The sequence below is a fragment of the Gallinula chloropus genome, assembly GCF_964237585.1.
Source record: "Gallinula chloropus genome assembly, chromosome: 4".
Taxonomy (NCBI): domain Eukaryota; kingdom Metazoa; phylum Chordata; class Aves; order Gruiformes; family Rallidae; genus Gallinula; species Gallinula chloropus.
The window spans coordinates 27,412,587-27,435,605 of NC_140088.1; the positions used below are offsets into that span (position 1 = coordinate 27,412,587).

The window sequence follows — 23,019 nt, forward strand, 5'->3', positions numbered from 1 at the left end:
TACAGATCTGCCTGTTCCATCTTTCTGTAATGTTTCATTCATTTAAAAATTTAACAGCAGTGTCTAGACAGAAGAGAATTATATAACTAATACTACCAATGCTTTTGTTGTATTTACTACTCTGAAATATTCGAGTAGCAACCAAGTCAAAACAATCCCCTTTCTGATGACGAGACAAAGCCTCACACAGAGATCATGTGTCCTTTCCTAAATAGTGCAACACATAGTTACTCCCACCTTCTGGTCGTAGTCATCAAGGCCATATTGTGCATTATAGCTGTGGCTGTAGCGCGTGTTTTCACAGTCATATTCCACCTCTGGCTTCACTGGGTTACGGCAAAGCGTGCACACCCACTCCCCCCTGCAAAACGAGATACCAAAAATTCCTGTGAAGCTTTGACAGCAACCTTGTCAAACAACAAACCCCAGGAATCACTGCATTGGGAAACAAGTTTCATCCTTAGCTAGTATTGCAATAGGTGGCAACCTGAAGCCCATTGACCTAGATGTTCTTTGAGAGATTTGCATCTAATCAGAAGTGTAATATTCTTGATTCTACTCATTGCACTTTTTCTGCAACAGAGAAAAAAACACCACAAAACCAAAAAAATAGTGTTTGAAATCATGTGCCAGCAGTGTGTACAGCTGCACTGATGCAAGTACCGTTAAAAAAAATAAATTAAGGACAAATAACCAACAGTTGGATCATAAAACCAAACCAGACCCATTTGATAATCGATATATTTATTTTTATTTGATTTGAAATACTTATCTAAGAAATCAAAATTATTAGACAAGGCCATAATTTGTGCTAATACATAGGTTCCCAAACCAGACATAATTCTACTTGGGCACAAGTGTCCTAGTAGACCCATTTTCAGAAACCTCTTGAAGAATTTAATGAAGGCAGTCATGCAACTTCCATAACATCAGGGCCTGAATAATAGTAGATGAAGGTATATTAAAGAATTATGGATACAGAATTTAAGGGAATGAATTCCCTTTATTAGACTTTAACTTTGCCTAGGATGTTTATTTTAAAAGGAAAACTTAATTTTAACATTGTTTTGAAATCAGAGGTTTAATGATGACTTAGCTATTACAAAAAAAGAGATGGAAATTTCTGCTTTTTGAACAGAAAGAACAAACCAGAATCTCCAAGCTACTGTCTCACAATGTATTTTTTCAGCTGAGACAGTTTTTGGGGCTTGGCACAAATTAAGTAGCCTCCAGTCCTATCTAGTAATGATTTGTAACAGAGCCCAGAATTATACACCACCAGAAACATGCATTATTCAGCCTCACTTTTAAAGTTTGGTATGTGGAAGTACAGGTGTACATCACTCTGGCTCTTTGTTGCACACAATTCATCTGTGCCGAGTTGTTAGGGAATGTATGTTTTAGGGAAATCAAGGTTCCAAACATTTCCACAAAAAAACCCATAATCCTGTTTTTAGAAATCCCATTAAGCTGTCTATAAAACTGAGTAGGAACTCAAGTGCTTACCCTTCCCTTCTGCTAGTCACTGTTCCTGCAAAGAAGAGCTGACGTCTACACCACAGATGTTACATGTGAGTCAGGATTTTATTTTTTCTTCAATAAGAATGTTTTTAAAGCTCAGGTCTGGCACCTCCATTGCACTGGCCAGCTAACTGCAGAAAGGGTGCACACAGCTGGAAACAGTTCCTGTTAACTGTTCACCCAGTTCCTAGTGACTGAGAAAATTCTTCACTTTGCAAGAAAAGTAACAAAAAAAGCAAGCAAGAGATAGAGAACCTTGTTCTTGTGTAAGGTTGACACATACATCCCTGAGGATATATTCTGCCCCAAGGCAGCAAGCAGCTACTGAGCATATTAGCGAAATGTCATGCATACTCACACTGGAAAGCTGAGCAGGGCTGGAACATGGCAGGAGAGATGGAAGACCTTGGGGCAGTGATCACAGCACAACAGTTCTCCTCCATTAAGACACACAGCACAGAAATCCTCATTTTCAATTGGATTGACTTCCTGACTAACTGGAGATTTTTTCCCGATGGAGATGCCATTGCTGAGCTTCTGAACAACAGACGGAGGATCTACAGCAGGAGATTGTGTCTGACCTGCAGCCTGAGATATGACAAATCCTCTGTCCTCTGGGTTCTCCTCTTTGGATTCCAGTTCTTTGGGTGAACTATCTTTATTTGTCTTGAAGGAAGAAAAATCTGGGATCACACAACCATCATTTTCATATATAAACATGTAACAGCAGTGGTTATCAGCTGGCAAAATGGTTTCCCTTCAGCCAGCTCTACTGGAGAATGCCCTGGGGTTCCACAGGACCATGCTCAGCTCAACATCTGCCCCTTGTTGGCCAGGTAACCTTGAGCAAGTCATTTTCTCCACATACCACAAGACAATAGCACAGAGAGAGAGCTGTACAGGTTTCATATCGCAGATGATAGAAACAGGATACTTTACAAACTTATTTGCAAATTTTACAGTAAACAGCTTAAAAAAAAGGGGGGGGGGGGAAGGATGAGAAAAGAGTACATTTTTTTGTTTCCAACAGAACTTCTCATTTTCTTCTGTGAAAAGAATTTTAAATTCAAGACTCCAATGAAGCAATAAAATACGAAGCTTTTTAAAAAATTATCAATTACATTTTGTTTCTGGAATCGGTTCCTATCACTCAAGTATGCATTTGGGTCAGTTTTAAGCTATTTTATCCTATATTTGTAACTAGGCAAATGACCCAAGTTTTCTGCCAGAATACAAAACCACAACCACTCTTCAATCCCAGAGACACTTTTCTCAGAAACGGAAGTATAAGGAGCTATGCAAGAACCTAAAAACTCCCTTCCGTATTACTTGAATTCATCATAGAAGTGTCCAGGGGCAAAATGAATTAACAGATGTGTTTAGTGTATAAGAACTTTCAGAAACTGTGGGTGTAACCCAGTGGGATCAAGGAGAGAAAACAGGTAAAGCCTCAAGGAAATTCCACTCACCTTTATAGACATACGTGAAGACTGTGTCCCACACTCAATTATCAAGAGGAAATTGCCCTCATGCTCATTGTCCTGGGGCTGGAGCTTAAACACTGGGAGCTCCCCCACTTCTGATGTACATATCTTTAGACGTTCCAGTCGCACATAGGGGATCTTCTGCTCCTTAGGGCCGGCTCTACAGTCAAAACAACCCATGGTTAAATTCAGACATATTCCACAAAATTCTCCTCTCTGCTGATTTTCAACATTTGTCACACGCTATTGTCTGTGCTCCTTTTCCTCTGTGACTGTGACTCTGCTGGCTAAAGCTGAAAATCTGGATGTTTTTCACATGCTGATTCTTTAAGAAACATAAATGCCATCACTTTAAATTAATCATATGTGTAAACAAATCACTAACTTCTCTGCTAAATCTTTGCCCTGCTCTGTACATTTTTGTTTTAATTATTCCAATTCAGGTCACATGGGATACTTTTTAGTGTGGGTGGCTTCTGCTTGATCACAGCACATCACCAACTTTACTTTAAAATATTATCACAACAGTAGCTGAAAAATTATTGAAATAATGTTAATCCTGTTCCCATTATATTTTTTAGGTTTAATTTGGGCTAAACTGTTTCTAATTGTTCAAGTGAGATAAGTTAGCAAATATTTGTTCATTCTGGAAAACTACACAGAATTACAGAAACACATGAACTCATGACTTCTTTTAAATCATTTTCAAGTTTAAGAGAATAGTTTACAACTTTCAGAATTATTATCTATAAGAAACCCCACATTCTTTTTAAGTTCTCCATCATCATTAAGTATGACAAATTTTCTAAATACATGCATAAAATTTCATGGCCAGCGCTTTTGTATAAAAAAAAGACTCTGCTACCTGACATTCTGATTGCTTTTCACATCCATTTCAAAATGTTCCTTTTCACAGTTATTGGAATCTGGAACAGAAGATAAGAAAATGAATAAAATATTTATAATATCAGAGTCAGATTAGGGTATAAAGTACTTCAATATTCATGTACTTTCTGACTGGTATTTAATATGATATTGTAAGTGAATTATGGAATAATTTCATCTATATGTATAGAAATGTGTGTGCTATTCTCTATTCTGGGATACAGGCTTTGTCTTTCTCATTGCTTTTACCCACAGCTTCTGTACCAAATATGAGGACCCTTATCCAAAACATTTTTATCTAAATGGTTATGTTCCTGGGGAATTATACATGTTCACAGCCATGCCGCATTCATCCATACACATGGAATAACATAAGTAATCCTCTTTGCTATACAGCCTTCACTTGAGAAAAACAGACCTACTGAGGTCTGAACCCCCAAGGCTCAGAAGTCTCTGCAGTCCTGCCTCCATTCTAAGAAGCTTCTGGATAATTCTAGTCAGCTGAAAACAGGAAGGAAATTGTGTCACCCATCTGTACTTTTAGACGAAAGCTCCACTGTACAGTTCCTTTCTGTCCTCCAAAGCATGTAACAAAAACCTACTCTCAAAACTATCCATTATGTAAGCATGCAAATAACTGTAGCTCTTGACTGATACTAGACACAAGAGTAACAAAATGTATTTGGAGAGCCTGGATGAGGAAGACATGAATGCTCCAGCGGATGACCTAGTCAATACCAATCCACTGACAAATTTCACAGTAAATCTTTCTTTTGTTAGGAATTAGTCTGACATAGATTATACTAAAAAGAAAGCAAAGCAAATATTGTGTCTATCTGGAGATAAGTGAGTGCCAGGAAAACATGTTTTTTTTAAAGAAAGAATATCTAGCTCAGGTCAGTGGTACTTAACCCATGGCTTGAAAGCAGCATGCCTCTAAGATCCTCTACTGTTGCCAGCCACAGGAAATGCAATACAATCAAGGCTGACAAGGAAATGTGCCTTTCATGTCGCTCCTCAAGTGTTATTCACTCATGATTTTTCCTTAGGAGAAGAGTGGCAGTCATGGCTCTGGACAGAATTACTAGAGGGTGACTACGTGCCGAGCTGAAGGAGCACCTCTTGTTCCAGGCTGCCAAACCAGAGGATGTTGCAGTGGTGCTAAGTTCCTAATGTTAATCCACATTTCCATCAGCAACTTGGCTTGTGAAAAAATAGTACCTATAAAATTTGCGGAAAACACCAAACTGGGAGGGTTGCAAACACTGCGGAGGACGTGTACAGCTAAGAAAGGGATCTTACTACATTAGAGAACGAAAATCTCCTAAATCAGTCAGATTGAATTGAGATAACTGTAGCATTAGGCTTATGATGGATCCAATTAATGTAACCACAAAGGAAATAACTCACTAGGGAACTGTTCTGTAGCAGGAACTAAGGATTAATCTGGACCACTCACTGCAGGTGAGTCAACCACAAAATGATGCTGCTGCTGCAAAAAAGGCAAATGCCATTCTGCAGTGTTTTACCAGCAGCGAGGCATGTGAAACACAAGAAGCTGATACCCTGGCTCTGCACAGCACCCCAGAGGCCTCAGGGGCAGCACTGCATTTGGATGTGGGTGGTACTCCTTAATTGCAGGGAACCAAGAATAGCACAGCAGGAATTAGGTGGGGTTTTTTTAAAAAAAAAGTCCCAACACTGGCCCATGAGGAGAGACTGAGGCCATCAGATTTGTTTAGTCTAGGAAAGAAAAGGGGAGGGAAGAGTGTTTATGCAAGCCGTGATGAGAAGAAAAGTGGCTGTAAGAGGGAAAATGATGAAATTATACACATTTTTACCACATCCCCTGGGGCTAGGATAAGAAGTATTTTGTTGTAAAATTAACCTGAAACATTTAGATTTTGTATTAGAAAAGGATGAGCTATATACCAGAAGCAGTAGGGTTTGGCAGCAGAGCATGGCTGATGCCAGAGAGTCCTACTGAGAGCCACTAGCAAAGATAACACTGCCTTGGGGATAGAGTTAATCTCTCTGACTGGTGCACATCACACATGGTGACAGTACCTCCTCAGGTGTCCCCTCACTGCACGCCTTTAAACGGTGAGAGCAGGATGGGAATTGCTCACTCCTGATGCTTCCTTGTGAAAAGCCCTTGCATCCTCTTGTACAACAGGACCCATGCTCTGCACAGAGTAAATCTGCAGCATCTGTATGTTGGGTCTGCTTTACGTGTGTAGCGTCACACGACCCAAACCAGATACTACAAAGCTGCTCCTCTCAGAGACACATAAGCCTGACTGAGGTACAGGTTTTTTAGGGAGTCTGCTTGATTCTTACAACTCACATAAATGATTGTGGCATAATTGCTGCAATTTGGCATAGTACATATAAGAGAAGACAAATATATTTCTTTGGCTCACTGAGCTAGGCCTTCTTTGTACTAATTAGAATTCTCTGAATAAAAATACAGCAGAGGGAGAGAAATATTAATTCATCTTTTACAGAGAAAAGCAGCCAAATACTGGCGTAAGTCACAGGGATAACAGCTTGATCCTGCAATCCTTTGCTTGCACGAATAGTCCCATTGACTTTTAGTGTTTGCAGGAATGAGGTTTTACAGTGTAGCACAAGGATGTTGGCAATATGCCCATGAAAAGAGTTAAGTAAGGTCTAATTCTCCATTAAGGCTGAAGAAATAGGCCTTGGCTGAAGGGAATGTTCCACAGCAGACAGAGCCAAGCGAAAGCACATACTGTGCAATATATTATCCTAACAAAAATTTGCAATGCTACTGATAGGAAGGACTTAGCAGAAGGCACATTACATTTGGGAAGTTTTGTGGGGGTTTTTAACAGAATTTGGACTCCTCAAACCAGCTCTTCAATGGTCATAACTGCAGGTCTCTCTAACAGAAGCACTTCTAAGAGAACTAATACTCCAGGAACTTCACACAGACACCCTCCTTACAAAATCAAGGCATATCACTTCCATGTTTTTTCTCCACAAATAAGATCAAACACCCTTTTCCATTGGATTAAGTACTCTGATAACATTTGAAACTTGCTCAGAAAGCATATATATGTGTAAACACATTGATAAAAATACTGTTTTGCAATGCTTGCAATGCACAGTGCTAAGAAGGACTGATCAAAAAACTAAATGAAATAATGAAAAGCCTGGTACCTTCTTTACTTCTAAGTTGTCTCATTCCGACATTCTCAGGCAGGAAAGAAGTGTTAGAGAGTAGTTCAGAAGAAGTGGAATGTTGAGATTTTTTGATTGAAAGATTAATAGGTTCTTCCAGCACTTTTTGCATAGAAAGAGTTAATTCATTAACCACATCTTGCCCAGCAGTAGCCAAGCTGTTTTCTAGAGGATTATCTACAGTATTGAAGTCTTCATTTTCCAGCTTCAGAGGGGAAAAAAAAAATAAAAATCAGGTTTTATTATTAGTTTTCTTCTTTTCCACCTTCAGAAAATAATTTGTAACTTGTAACTGGTCCTCAAATACCAGATAGGGAAAACTTTTCATACTGAAATAGCTGCTTTTGCCTGACTAACTGTAACACGTGCTATCAACCAAAGCGGATTCCCTTCCAGTAGAGGAGTTTAAGCAATTCCTACCTTACACTTCATGCCACGCTGGAGTGCATCACCTGGAGGAAGGCATGAGGCAGCCCCAGGGCTGAGGTCACTCGGAGCTCTGCCCAATGCCAGGCTGTAGCTGGGCACCGATTCTGGTGGAGAATCACAGTCACACAGGGTGTTTGGGGATGGACCAAGTGTTACAGCAGCTGCATCTTGCATCTGAGGATCAGCCAAGCTAGATAACCTTGTTGAAGGTAATTCCATTTCTAAACTGTTTGAAAAGCCCACAATGCTTAAGGATGTCGAATGCTGGGGAAGAGGAAAATAAAAACCCAATAGGTTAACAAATTTTTCAGCAGCAAAATGCTACTGTTCCTTGTATAATAGATGAGATGCTCTGTTTTGGCTATACATAATGAATCAGTTTTATCATGGGGCTTGAAAGAATCTGATGTAACCGTATACCATTTTCAAAAGTTTTAGTGTCCACCATTAAAACTGAGAAAAAGGAAAAAGAGGTGCCTAGGTTTACTTTTCTATGATTTACAAATAGTCTTTCTTTGATCAGTCCAAGGGATCCTGACTTTCAACTCACAATAACAAACGGGAAATCAAAGAATATAGAATATTTTACCAAATCAATCCTTGATATAAACCCTGCTTGCTTCCATTAAGTTCTTCCAGAAGAAGTTTCGGATCAGAAATTTTACTATTTTATTAAAAAAATCATCAGATCACTTTCATCAGATCACCTTCAGAAAGAAGGTTCAGAAGAAAAAAAGATTCAGATCTGACAAGTGGATGAAAGTATTGCTACTGTTAATGATGCTGAAAACTTTAAGCTAGTTACTGAGTCTGTCCCACTAAAACCTAGGGCACTCACCCTTTAAATATCATTGTGCAAATCCAGAAGCATCCTACATTTACTAATGAGGAAAGGGTGCACATGTCTAGTTTCTACAGAAAAGCAATATTTACCAAAGTCTCTGAAACAGTTTTAGCAATATGCATTTTCTACTGACTCACGATCTGTCAAAACTACAGAAATACTGTTATGCAAAACAAAGCAAATCCACTCATCTAGGTGAATTCCTTAAGCTGCCTTACAGCCAGGAATGTGTAACTGTACATAAATCAGGGCTCTTCTACCATCCATATGAAGCAAGTATAAATCTTAGGAACTATGCAGATCTGTGTCATTGGAATATGTAATTTTCCATTTATTTCACCATAGTTCATTGGTGCTTCACCCTTGATAACTAAATCCTTTTCACTTGACTACAATACAGCATGTATCACTCATTGTAATATAAAACAAGACAAAAGAAATGTGTTGATTGCACTTGAATGAGTTTCATTTCATTGTTGTTCTTATTTTCCAGCTAGGTACCTATGACTTCTAGCTGAATCTGAGACAGGACCCATCTGCTAGATTTTGTTAGTATCTGTGTCAACCATCACTCCATTTTGGTTTTGGATACCTTTGTCCATCTTAATCCAACAGTGGCAAAGACAGAGGCCTAGATTGAGCTGTCAGCTGTGCCTGTGTAAATCCCACACAATGCCAAAGTCGTCAGTCTCGAATTCCTCTGCTTGTCAGGCACATCACCTATGTGCTAAGAGAACACTCTGCCCACAGATGTTAATTTCCACCTAAGGATGTAATTTAATTTCTTTTTCCTCAGTTCACAATAGATACTGCAACAGGGGCTTTGCCTCAACAGCAACCACTTGTAAGTCACTTGTGAGACAAAATAGCCTGCATTAGAGACAGAAAGAGGTCAGCTCTTCTGCAGTGCTGGGGAAAGTTGTAGCATTCTACCACACAGTACTCCAGTAAGCCGGTTTTAGACATATAGAAGACACCCCAGAGAGTACTGGATCCCTGCAGCCAGGGCATTGGACATTTTCCTCCTTTCGAGGCAAATGAATGACCCTGAATCTAAGCTGTCCAACCTATAACTTTTTGGAACCAGCTAGAACTTGTCAAACATCTTCTTTCTACTTTATGTCCGAGCTGAAAACTAGAACACAGCAAATGAGGAAACGCATTGGTGGAGATACATTTTTCCATATACATTGCCTGATGGAACAGTCCTGGGAATGCTCAGGTTTCAAGCCAAAGGAATATATATGTAGGTCAGAAATGAACCTAGCTTTCATGGTCACACATCTTAAAGAAGTCCACACAGATCAAAACTGTTCATTTGCTGTGACAATTTGCTTGTGACAAGTTTGTGTACATGCAGTGACAAAATGTGGCCCATCAAGTACACATTTTCCTTTTTGTTCCAGCTCTCTCTGTCACAAGACTTTTTTCGGATGACAAAATAAACACGTGAATTGCTCTCATATCATTTACATAAAACAAAACAAATCAGGAGAACTTATGCTTGAACTGAACAGAACAGACAGACAGTAATCAGCCTTGCCTTTTCACCTTATTTCAATGTCCATTGTGACCATTAATTATGTCCTTGTGAGGTGGTTAAATATTTATTTAGCCAGATTCTCAAAAGCACGAAGCACACACAAATTCCTGTCTAAGTCAGTGGGAGCTACCTAATGCTGTGCTCCACTGGAAATGGGCATGTCAAGCCAAAAAAGTGGTAGGCACACCACCCAGAGTTGCATAGCAAGTTAGCTGGAGACCTTGTGGCTACTCACTTCTAACCACTACACACATCTTCCTTTACTTATGTTACATGAGTGTGCCATCAGCTGTTACGTAATTGAGACCTGACCCTGAGAAGACCCATCCGTGTGCAACTGTACAAGCTGCAGGCAAAGAGATAGTTCTACCAAGACAAGGTAGGATTGCTCCTGGCTTCAGAGGCACAAGGTTACTTACTGGGAGCAGTCACTGGGACGACTCCTACTGCAGGAAAAAAAAAAGAAATCGATACACACGTAAGACTTCGTTGTAACAAAAATTTTTAGAAAGGTGAAATTCAATTGCATTACATGGCTGTATCTTTTTTACTCTTCTACCTAGCATCAGTTTCTTCAGAGATCTTTTCAGATTATATAAGCCAATATAAAACCTTACTCTTGTTAAAAAGAAAAAAGAATAATGAGGCCATCAAACTGCCATCTGTCTTTCCCTTGGGGCAAAAGTTAATTTTGTGGTTATTTTAATGATGAAGCAACATTATGATCTTTCAGTGCAAAATATTAAAACTCACAGTTAAGAACAGACACATTCCATTCTGATCCATGGAGCTGCTGTCAAGTGTGAAGTGAACAATGCACTGGGAACAAGGCTCATTAATAGCCTATTAATTCACTCCCTAAAATAATCATTTCTTTTGCCATTAGCAAAAATTTCTCTTTTCCCTTGACAGTTCAGCTAGTTTTTGCAAATGGGATGCCTTTAAAGAATTGATCTCTGTTTTATAAAAGCTCTATTGCTGTTACATTGCACCCTTTGAACAACAACAAGCATTAATTATGCTCTTGGGTAGAGGATGGCTTCAGCTGTAGGTTAATTTTGAAACTTTTGACATTTTAATGTACAGCCTGGCACATCGAACTACATCTGTGTCATTATAAATGGAATTCTCATTGTCTCATAATTGATTTTGGTCTGATGATCCTTATAATATAATGGCAGCAGCATCACCACCCCAAAATGCCTTCTACCATGAATTTCATAGCTATGGTAGTGCAAGGTAAGAAGAAAGAACATGCAAAGTGCCTTCAAAGAACAAAAATAATAAACATATTGTTCAGTTCAAATATTTCTTTGATCACTGGTGCATTTTAAAAGGTCCAGTGTAAACATGCAGCACTAATACAGAAGAATTCTGAGAAGCAAATACTTACCTTGAAACACTGGGATTAGGATTTGTTAGGATTGTTTTGGCAAAGTCTCAAGGCTGTTGACATTAAATGTCATAGATAAAGAAAGCTAAAACTAGGAACCGCCAATTCTCTTTGCTATAAGAGAAATAACACGCTGCAAATGGTTGCAGAGTAATGAACGGCTGCTATTAAGTGGAGCAATCCCCCTGGCAGCTCATTATGCTAGGAGGTTAAACAAATGTACTACTCCAATCCAGTTGTTTAACTCACCGCACGCAGCAGCATGGATAACACAGTCGACACTTGCTTCCTGTTCGTATTTCCCAATTTCAGAATAGAATCCAAAGGATTTCCTTTCCGTTTTTATGAGAAAAAGAATCCAAATCTTCCTTAACATTTTGTCTGAACAAACTGGAGCTGGCTTAAAGCAGAAGGAGGAAGAGATTGTATGGAGCAAGCAGCATCATGTTTTATTTATCCTTTTTTCCAGGTCAAAGGAAAAGGTTTTGTTAAATTAACATTCTGGGAAACGTACCTAATTGCATTAAGCATGAATGCATTTGTGCTGTAAGCAGCTCAATTCTTTAAAGTTAAAAAAATACTCTGACACTTTAGGAATTCTCAGGACTCTGAATTCCAGGCTGCTATCATTATTTCCTTCACCTCTATTGCCCCAAAAATTAATAGTAATTAGGAAAAACAAACAAAAAAAAAAAGGAACAACAAACTCAGCTGATGTCATGCTCAGATTTGAAGTCCTGAGGTCGGCTATTAAATTATCATTACTTTCAATCACTAAGTAATCACAACGTACTCACTGCAATAGTAACAAAAATAAAACCTGTACTCTGCCCCCCAGCCCCTTTCCCATAAATTTCCCATGGTTTAAAAAAAAATAAAAACAACCAAAACTATTAGTTAAGCACTCGTCACCAAGATGGAAGAGTTGTCATTGATACAGCTTAGGACAAATGCACTGGGGCAAAAATACCCAAGAATGCCACCTACAGCAGATTGAGACCAATTATTCTCTCTGCTGATCCTGTTGTAACAGCAGCACTCACATGTCAGAGCCTAGAAGTTCACACGCATCAAGTCCCAGCAGAGGCTGAGAGGTTCCAACATGAACTGTCACTACATTTGTCTTGCATGAAATGCCACCATTCCATATAATTGGAAATAAACAGAGGACTCTCTCAGAATGCTCTCAAGAGTGCTCCTTAGATGTCATGAAATATTTTCTAGGATTTCCCCATTTCAGGTACTTTATGGTGATTGAGAAAAACAGAGGTCTTGAACTAAGCAGCTGTGACTTATTGCCAATCAAAAGAACAATACCAAAATGACACCTTGGTTACTATTTCTGGTAAGCCTCTCTCCAAAAGAATTTATTAAAACTACAAAATATAGGGAAAACAGCCAAAGATATAAAGGACAAAAATATAGAATCACTTCCATGAAAAAATCCAAGCACCACCACCCCCATCCCCCCAAAACAGAAACCCACTAGAGAGACCAGCAGTCGCTTTCCAGCTTCAAAAAGAAATTTTAGAGAAGAAATTCAATATAGACCTACAAAATACAGAAGTTATGAAGGTGGTGAATACAGATTGATTATTTACTGCTTTTCCTAATACAAGAAGGCATCCTACTGAATTATCATGCAACAAAGTAAGCAGAGGAATTTCTCGTTCAATGCAGAACTCAGTTGCCACAGAATGCTGAGGAGACCCACTGTCTTAAAATGGACTGCAAAAATGGATTAGAAAAATTCAAGGTATGCATCCATGAAGAGCTACAAACCACAACTGACTGGGTACAAGCTTCGGTTCAGGATGTCCTGAAGTCCTGACTTTCAGAAGGGGGACAGTGTATCATCAGTGGATCACTTTATCTGTTTCTTATACCCTCTCCTAAGTTATACAGTTGTTCAGTAATAACTTAGTAATACAGTGCATCACATATTTGGAGATTTATTTTAAGCAGAAAGTGAAACAATAAGCCAAGGGGAGAAACCCTCAAAGGTTGCTGAGGAACATAACCAAATGCGAGTTTGACAAATGCCATACAACTGATCAGTGTCCCACAAGGCAGAATCATGAGTGCCCAAGCCATCCTAGTTTTTTAGGATGAGTGAGGATGGTAGAGTGTTCCACTGCCCAGGACCCAACCCAACAGCTGGACAAGACAAGGGAACCACCCTCCCAGAAGTAAAGGCCCTGCTCCTAACTAAAGGGGTGTCCTCATGGAGTCTGAGGACAAGAGATGTTTGGCTAGTTCTGAAACACCATCAATGTCTGTTGCAGCAGTACCTGAGGCTCAAACTACAAATCTGTGCTATCAATGTACAGTAGTTATGACATTTCTTCAAATACTAGGTACAGTCTCTGGACCTCTTGCTCATCACAGCCACAAATGACAATTAGGTACATGTAAGCAAAACAGGGATCTTATGCCCTTTATTACTCCCAAAAACACAATTAGGCTAAAAACATCTTATTATCCTTGCCTTTGCTCCAGAATAGATGACCTCCCCAGTCCTGTGCACAAATTAATAACTCAATATCATACTATGTAAAAGCAACAGGAGTACCATATCATTGCAGAGCGTTGGTAACCCTTTCCACAAAATTATTCATCTAATGGAGTACTCACTCCTTCACACTGCAACTTAGCAATTCAATTACCTGTATAAAAATCTGTTTGCCAGAGCTTAGCATAATTCCCCAGAACAAAAGTGCAGATATCAGAAAAGTAATTTTGAGATTTTTCTTCTGCCTTGCTGGCATTCTCATGGGAGAGGTTGAGTATTTGACAAGCATGGAGATGGAACAACTCCACAATACAAACCGGAGGTACCAGCCACGTGTGCGAAGTATAGTGGCAGGGGAACACGAAGAGAAAATTTAGCCATTCTGCACACTGGCAGAAAACTTCCATTTCTAGTGCTGCATTCTTAAAAGGTGCTAGTCAGACCCGAAGTTGTGCTAAGTGCAGTACTTAATATCAAACAATCAACAGTCTAAGTACAGAAACATTTATTCTGCACACACACACAAATCAATTCACAGAGAAAGAATAGTTAAGTGAATACACAAGAAGACTGAAAGGCTGACAAAATATCACCCTTAATGTTCAAAAAACCAGTGAAACAAATGAAAACGAGCTCACAAAACTGAAGTTACACGACTAGACCCTATACAAGTGCATATAGAGCAGGTGGGCACAGACAGGAATTACTCTGAACTCCAAGACGGCAGTAGCCTTGCCACCAATGTCTCTGATCAACACCAGCTAGCAAACCCTACTTTAAATGGCTGGAAAGGTAAAATTCTGTCTGCTCAGTGAAGCTAGATTTGATTTGTCCTGATAGACAGTGAAATGTAACACACGGGGACATTTTACAAGTCTGTGAAGTGTTTTATCTTTGCTTCTCTGCTTCTGCTTATCAATAACCAGTTTTAAATGTGAGGGATGGAATTATTCATCAGAATGACTTGAACGGGTGCTCTTTGAACTCCAAGGCGCTCACATGGCATACGAGTACCGCACGCCGTGGTGTAACGGCTGCACTAGCACTTGCCTGGGATGATCTGAGTAACGTACTTGTGGTTTCCCTGATTATGAGTAATGCTGTGATCCCAAGCTATTAATAGCATCTGCTCTATATTACTTCACACATAAATAAGATCCCATATGCAGACAATTCATCTAGTTATCAGTCAACAGCATCAAACGCATACCATAAACATGCTTCAAAATTTATGCACAAATGTTTAATTACATGAGCAAGGAAACCACTGGGCTAATGGAAGCTTTTATTTTTTGACAGAACTTGGCAAACATATCACCAAATGGTTAATTCTGAGTTTTACTACATCCTGGCTCACACTGCTTTTTCTCTTTAATGAAAGAATCTCAGCAGCCAGAGAATTGCCTACTCCGCTAGGAATGCTGCACACACCAGAGGCTCTCAGAGTTCAGCAGAACTGCAACACAAAACCAAGACGCCCAATACGAATAATTCTCCAAAAGGCAGAACACAGCTCTGGCCGTTTTCTCTAACATATTTTCCAAGTGCAGTATTTTAGACTTCTCCACATTTGCTTTTTCCATGTCCTCTAAGAACTTGAGAGAGATGAGAAGTTCTGAATACAGGCCACATGAAAGTAAATGGGCAAACGCCTACACAGAAATTTTTGTCTAGAGATGACTACGAAAAAATTTAGTCGGGCAAAACAGAGATGAAAATGAATAGGCACATTCCCTTGTTCTTAAATAGGGCCAAATCTCCCATTTAAACCTAGAGTTAATCTAATTGTCAGCAAAAGCAGTCAGATATCTTTAAGGAGCATTCAGGAAGAATAGATTTCAAGGGTTTCCTTATTCTGCTGTTTCCCTTCATCATTTCTAATTAGCTATTGCCAGAGCCACTGTCAGTACATTATGGCTTCATCCCAAACAATTCATTAGAAGGGATGAGTAGAAGCAAATATATGATGCTGTATCTGTTGAAAGGCTTCGTTTCTTGCAGAAGTACAAGGAAGCTAATAAAAAAAACCCCAAACCAGACAAGCTTGTGCTTTCTGCACTTCTCAGCACCATGTGAAAAAATTAATTTTTCCTGGGAGTATCCTCTTCTTTCTGCCTTCTCAACTTGTACAGAAACATATGAGCCTTCTTCCTTTTTTTCTCCTCCTTTTCCCATCAGACTACACAAGTATCTCTCTTGCACATCTGCTCCCATTTTTCTTCCCTCTTTCTGACTTTTCTGGTTTAAGCTGTTGGGAGTAACCTTCCTTTACAGGTCCAGAAGACAAAAGGACAGCTTCTTCCTCAACATGCATGTAGAAAAAGCCCCTGAAAGCTAGCTGGTTAGCATCACCATTCATTTTCAAAAGTAAGTTTGAGAGTACGTCTGCATTTCACAAAAAGTATGTGCTCGGGTTCATGGTCTTGCTCAGGCCTTAAGTACACATTTTGAATTTTTACAGTTATATCCTAAAGTAAAGGTAGGCCCATCCTGTAAAATTTCCATGGCTTTCCTCAGTCCTGATCAGAGCTAAAGAGCATTGTCTTAGAATGTTGCAATTCTATTACTTGATCCAGAAATTCCATCACATCTACAGGATTAAGTTAGCAATTGCAGATTTCTTTGCAGCTTCCAAATCAGATTTGTGTGCTGCTTCCAGACTCTCAGTAATCATTACCTTTCCATGTCTCTACAATTCCCAAAAGGAGCTCCAACAATTCCCTGAATGGGTATTGCATCATAAACCTGTTGGGTCAACAAAGCTACATACTAAAGGATAAAATAGTTCCCTTTTCTGAGGCAACAAGGAAAGACAATTGCTTTTCCACACACAAATTCCAAGAAAAAACAGCCATGGTAGACTTCCACATGGCACAAAACACAAGTCATTCACAGAAGTACTAGACCGAATTTAGCAACCAGACTATGAAGTGCTGTTTGGAATGTTTTAAACTGTACAGGGGTGTAAAACGCAGCTCTTCTGCCTCAAATGCACAGGTGACATCCAGAGTCAGCAAGGATCTATTGATACAGATGAGCTCTCCTGGTTTTGTTTATATGCTGCTTCTTCAATAGTTAGGGCCCCTTAGTAGGTGGAAGGATCAAACCATGGCTCTATTATGTGCTGAAATATTCTAAAGATAGAGAAATCTATGATTTTTTTTTTCCTTATGAAAAAGGGAAAGGAATAGAACAGAATTATATCCCTTTCAGACACCACATTTCAGTAATAATTATAATAATTAGCGTTGTTATTTCCAGGGCAACTATTTCAAAGGATGTTTTTAATGTCTGATTTCATCAGAATCTCTGAGTCCTCCCTCCTGCCCCCCTTCAAATTAACTGCTGCTAGTATGGTAGTTGTCAAGTCATGATAGTTAAATCCCTAGAGATAGGGACTGGACAGAATTTACTCAGTGAAGAAATAGACTGTCTTTTTATTTACCAGATCATGCTTAACAATCATGCCAGCTAGATCTAAGCACTACCAGCTCACAGAACAGTTGCTGATTCTGGCTGCAGCACAGTGTGCAGGCATCTTACTGGGAGATGCACACTAGGTTAGGCTGTGACTGTATTCTCAGATTTACAAGCCATTTTGTCAACTTTTTACTGTCTTAATTTTTTCAAATTGATTGCACATCTCAATGCCATATTATATTCAATATTAGCAAATTATATTTTTCCTTTAAAGCTTTTTCTTTTTTTTTTTAATAACAGGTTCTTTATACCTTTCTCAGTGGATGGAAAGCCGATTGTTGCAATGTGCTCTCAGGGGAGTGACTGCTGACACTGGCTTCTTCATCTAGAGACTGTGGCAGGGACGGACTATCACTTTTGTCAAGAGGAATTATAGGCTTGTGGGCATCAAGTTCAGTTGAACTCTCACAGACCTAAAAGTGAAAATTAAGAATTTGTGTTTTCAAAATCTCAGAAAGAAAAGTGGTAACAAATTTTCATCAACTCACAGCATATACATTATGACAAGACTGGAAAGACCCTGAAACAACAAAGATGTTCACAGTAACCCTAAGTAGAGAGATAAATGAATAGGGAAAGATTTCTCTCAAACTATAATGATTTTTTTTAAAAAAAATTAAATTAATCAAGCTGCTGAAATGTAGAGCTGCACTAAAAGCCTGCAATCTGCCCCTAAAAGCCACTTTGAGACCTATTCAAGGTGAGAACTCCACAGGTTTATACAAAGGGAAGTCCCAGCCACCTTTCTGCTGCAATCCCCGCTGTTTAGAATGAGTTTTAAACCCACCTTACTGTGCACCTTATATGCCTTGTAACTTGGATGCTCACCACCAAGCACCGTCCCTTTTCCAAAAGCAGGACCTTTCCAGCAGAGCAAAAGAGGAGAAATTAGCCCTGCTGACAGAACTGTAGCAGAACAGCGTGTATGAATACTAATGAAAATCTTAATGGACATGATGCAGTAGCAAGAGTAGTTACTAGTAGAATGGGAAATATTTCTCAGACAGTAAATAGGTGTTCTTCACTCTCTTTTCATTAATCATTCAGATTCAAAATGGAATCTTTTTCAAGGGCTCGGGGCTTAAAGTTTCCAGTAAAAAGGGGTTGAAATCAAGATTGACACTACTGCAGTCCTCCTGTTACATATTCACAAAGGAGGAATGATGATACTTTTATTCTCCCAGTTGCTGCTCACCCTGTCTATTTAGCGATTCAGATCTTTGGCGTGCAGGTTGTTCATGCAGCTCTTTACAGAAAATTTTGGCCCAATCTGCATAAAGCATGAAGCATCTGCTGAATACATAGAAAACAACAGAAAGTTCAACCAAGTACATGAAATCCCAAAGGTGTCTCCCATTTCTGAGCTTACATTGACTAAAGGCAACAGGAAAGAACTTTTAGAGAACCTACTTGTACTTCATCTTGGATTTGTTGCTGAACTGGTGCTGGCTGCCTCACTATATAGTTGATTTGACCAACTATGGTTTGTTGAACATGCTGAGGTGGCTTGGCTTGGTTCAGTTGCAAGCTGGACTGTCCTTGGGCCTGCAGAAGAAGCTCCAGATCCTTCTTCATCTCCTCCAGTTCAAACTGGTGGTGCATTATGTCCAGGCTCTGCTGGATGACTTGTTTGTGGGTGTTGTCGTTCTGACCTGATGGTGGTGATGCTGGTGGCACCTGCTGCTGCGGTGGTGGCTGCTGCAAGTGGTTAGATTTTATCTTCTGGAGATGACCAAGCTGCACTTGCACAGTTGATGTCTGCAAAGAAGCCTGTGTGCGGAAGGGCTGTGGATGGCTTGTGTGAACTTGCTGAGCTTCATGCGATACAAGAGCGTAACCCAGGGGTGCAGTTTGCTGTGGCTGCTGGGAAGGCAAATGCTTTCCCATCCTCACAGACACATTCTCTGGCTCTGACCTCAACTGCTGTTCCACCCCAGACTGCGTTAACTTTGTAGGCTGGGGGACACCCCTTTGCTCTTTGTCATGTTGCTGCATGCTGTACTGCAGAGGGAAGTGCTGCTGATGCAGATCAGGAGGCTGTCGAAAATTATGATGGTGTTTTATATCTTGGTAAGAATGCTGAGCTTTATTTGAGTGAGGTAGGCTGAGGCAGTGAGAGCAACAGGCAGGCGTGGGACACTGAACTGCAGGTGGGAACTGATGTGGCTGGCTATTCATAGGCTCCAGCTGTGAAGCTGATGAACGGTGCCCATGATACAAAGAGGAGTGTAATCCTTGCACATTTCCACAGAGCAGCACATCTGAGTGAGAACTGTGTTCACCTTCCACAATGAAACCTCCTGGAAAAAACAGAAATTTACTCCCTCTGATGATCTTGACAAGTCTACACAATAAAGACAGGTAAATGACAGCCATTTCCTTGTCTTCATTTCAGATGTAAAAGATATTAAAATGTCCTATCCAGGCAGTCCTTCAACATACCTTCAAGACAAATTTTTCAAGATTTTTCAGTGATTTAAAATCCCAGCAAACTTGCACTGATGTCAGTGGAACTCACAGTCAAATTACCAGCACATGCTTTGAAAAACAGACCTCAATTTATTTTAACTGATGGATATAGCTTATGCTTTCATTTTTTACTAAAGTGTGAGCACTTCTTTTTATCCATAAGCACAGGTACAAAAGCCTGCTTCCAGGTTGAAAGTGACAAAAATAAGAGAGATTGATGTTATGTAGGCGAGGGTCATAAAAGCTAGAAATAGAAGTGACCTATGAACTCATCTTGCCCATGCTTTTAGTAAAGAGAAGATTATTCCCCGTAATACTTTTGATAGTGTTTTGCCCTATCTAGTTTTAAATATCTGAAAATGGGAAGAGAACCAAACTTTTAGACCTTTTATTGGCCCACCAAACTGAATTTACTGTAAAAACCCACTGCAGTTGAGAAATTCATAGCTAGTGGGAAACAAAGTCACAGTATGCACATTCATAATATAAATACACTGTAATTATTATACAGTCAATGTCTTAGGGACATCTTTGTGCCTGTTAATTGTGTCACAAGCACTGCTCAGGTCCCTCGGCCGCTAAGACACTACAGGATCTGAGGAGCACGGGCATGACTGAGCCCAGTTGCCCCTGGGTGAGGCAGAGGGACTAGCACAAGTCCCACTGCAGATACTCCATTTCACCCAGGGTACTCCTTACATGACTGCCAGAGTTGGTGTTGTACAGAGCTGCAGCTTGCAGGGACAGACCTGAACAGTGGGCCAAGTCACAGAATCACAGAATCATAGGGGTTGGAAGGGTCCAACCCCCAAGGCAAGGCTGTTTGATAGCCAGTGATGATACATTTTAAGTGATTTCAGTTAAAAGTTCTTTGTTTATCTCTGCACAGTGTTTACACTAAAGTAGTAGTTAGTTTCTTACATTGTGAATTTCTAAGACCATCAAAGATGATATTTAAAGAGTGTATTTCTAAGTAACATTTATGAGAAAATATTTATATATAGCAATGTCTTTTAATAGGTGAATTGATATAACTGGAGGGAAAACCAAGAAAGTTCAACCACACCAGCTCTTTTTCAGAACATAACAAAACATACAAAGCTGGAAGAAGTCAAAACAAAAAAGGAGAGCTCTTTCCCTAAAGCACTGTATGTGTCTGTATCTCTCTTGTCAAGCTTTGGGCACTTGACTAGTAAACAACAATGTATTTTTCTTACCCAAATTGGACAGTTGTTTGGTCCAGTAGGAGGGATCCCAAGTAAATTTGATCTTCAGAGGAGGGCCTATGTCTGTGTTACAATTTGTCTCTAACAAACGCTGGATCTGAAACACAATCTGGTAACAAATCAAAGGGTGATGATTTTATTCACGATTCTAAGATGATGAAAATCATTAAATCCTTAAAACAGTTCTTATATCCACTGAACGATTTCAATTTACTGAGAAAATAAGTATTGCTCCTACCAGTTCTTTACTGAAGAGAAAAGGGATGCTGTTTTTACTGCACACTGCCCAGTTGATGAAGTTCTGCACATGCTCTACCTGTCTGCTTAAAACCACAACACCTTGCAGTTGTTGCTCCAATTTCTGCTTCCTTTCACTGGTGATTTTCTGTTAATAATGTGAAGCAGTAGAAGATAGCTGTCATTCTTCAGAGACACATAATGCACACAATCATTGATACTACATTAGGCATTATTTCCAGGGACACCTATTTAGAATCTCTTTAAACCACCAATGACAAAAAGAAAGCAAATCCTATTCAACAGGCATGTCTTCATTCAGGAAGAATGATGACTTCCCCAGGAGCAACCAACCTACATCATTCTGGTCTTAGTTTAACAGAATAATGTAACCCAAGAAAGCTGTAAATGTTGGATGAAATTTGCACCGGGACTACTTCATTATCTCTTAGGACACACAACAGAAGAGATCCAAGGAAAATATAAAAAGAGGGGAAGCATGCAGCATTTCCTCAGAATGGTCTTACAGTCTCCAGCAATTCATGATTTAGGGAACGCAAAAGCACAGGCTACGTTACCACCCTTGGTGCATTTATCTATTAATTAGAATTACTTTTGAACCCAAGCACAATATTTTTCAGCAAGGAGTTACACACTTATTTACCATCTCTGTGAAGAACTATTTGCACGTGTTTGATTTGAACCTAGCACCTCCTGATTTCATTTGATGCCCCCTACATGCACTTCAATAGACCACTATGCATATACTTCAAGTATATGCACAGTTCAGTTGTGGTTGTCAATAATTCAAACACCAAAACTTTGTCAAAACACATGAAGCTGATTTACTTAATGCTTAATAATACTGAGACAAAAACATATTTTTCCCTTTTCTGTAAAGGTACTGATTAACCATATTTGGATCAAATGTGTCATTTCAAAGGTATCCAGCAAATGCTGAGAGCCTTCTCTTTCCCATACCTGCTAAAATTATCCAAGAATAACTGTGAAGCAGCAATTCTAATCAGATCTGATAGCTATTTTAGTGCCTAGCACACTTCAAAATGAAACCAAGTATTCTTTCACTGGACATGCAAAAACTGAAAAGTGAAAAACTGCAGGCTCTGTTACAGAAAGTAGACCAGAGGATCATTTCCAAAACAGGATATTAAGCGTGCTGCTAGTGGTCTTCTACAAATTAAACATTAAAACGAGAAGCTGGTGTGTTTTGTTAGTACTCAAAAGGTGCACACACATTCTCTCTAACCTCACAAGAAACATGGTTAACTCACGATAAGCAAACATTTTGCCACTTCATCCTGAATCTTTGTCAACCATTGATTCCACATCAAATTTTGCAGAAAAACAAAATAAGCATTTAAAAACATAACCAAAGGGCCAATAACTCTCACAATCTATATTTTTTCCATTGGCACTGGGATTAAATTTAATTTAGCTTGATTTCCCAAGGTATTAAGGAAACTAGCCTTACTTACTTCAAGTTGTTCAAGAAGGATGTTTGTTCGTTTATTGATTTCATTCATCAGAACCATCTTGGCCATTTTTATTTGATTTTCCACCTTTTTGTATAAGTGTTTTACTTCAAGCAACCTGTGGGCGAGATACATGCATCCCTGGATAAGCCAACCATTATGACATTTATTCAGAGCTTAGTAGTTATTTGTTACAAAAAACAATCTAACTATTGATAGAGAACTCCAATGAAAGTTGTGCTACTTCACACAAGTTATCCTACACTTCCCTTCAGTGTCTTATAAAATGGTTTGGG

At 39.3% G+C, this 23,019-nt stretch overlaps 1 protein-coding gene across 1 annotated transcript in view; it reads right to left on the bottom strand.

The window, feature by feature from the left end:
• The window catches only part of TRIM66 (tripartite motif containing 66), a gene marked incomplete at its 5' end in the record, with an annotated part of 49,481 nt that overhangs the window by 3,441 nt on the left and 23,021 nt on the right, over positions 1 to 23,019 (bottom strand). Inside the window, 11 exon segments of the mRNA XM_084262946.1 lie at positions 238 to 361; positions 1,880 to 2,187; positions 2,991 to 3,165; positions 3,871 to 3,931; positions 7,077 to 7,302; positions 7,518 to 7,790; positions 17,550 to 17,711; positions 18,709 to 19,598; positions 20,985 to 21,102; positions 21,232 to 21,378; positions 22,727 to 22,841. Of these exon segments, the coding sequence (XP_084119072.1) occupies positions 238 to 361; positions 1,880 to 2,187; positions 2,991 to 3,165; positions 3,871 to 3,931; positions 7,077 to 7,302; positions 7,518 to 7,790; positions 17,550 to 17,711; positions 18,709 to 19,598; positions 20,985 to 21,102; positions 21,232 to 21,378; positions 22,727 to 22,841 (2,599 nt within the window).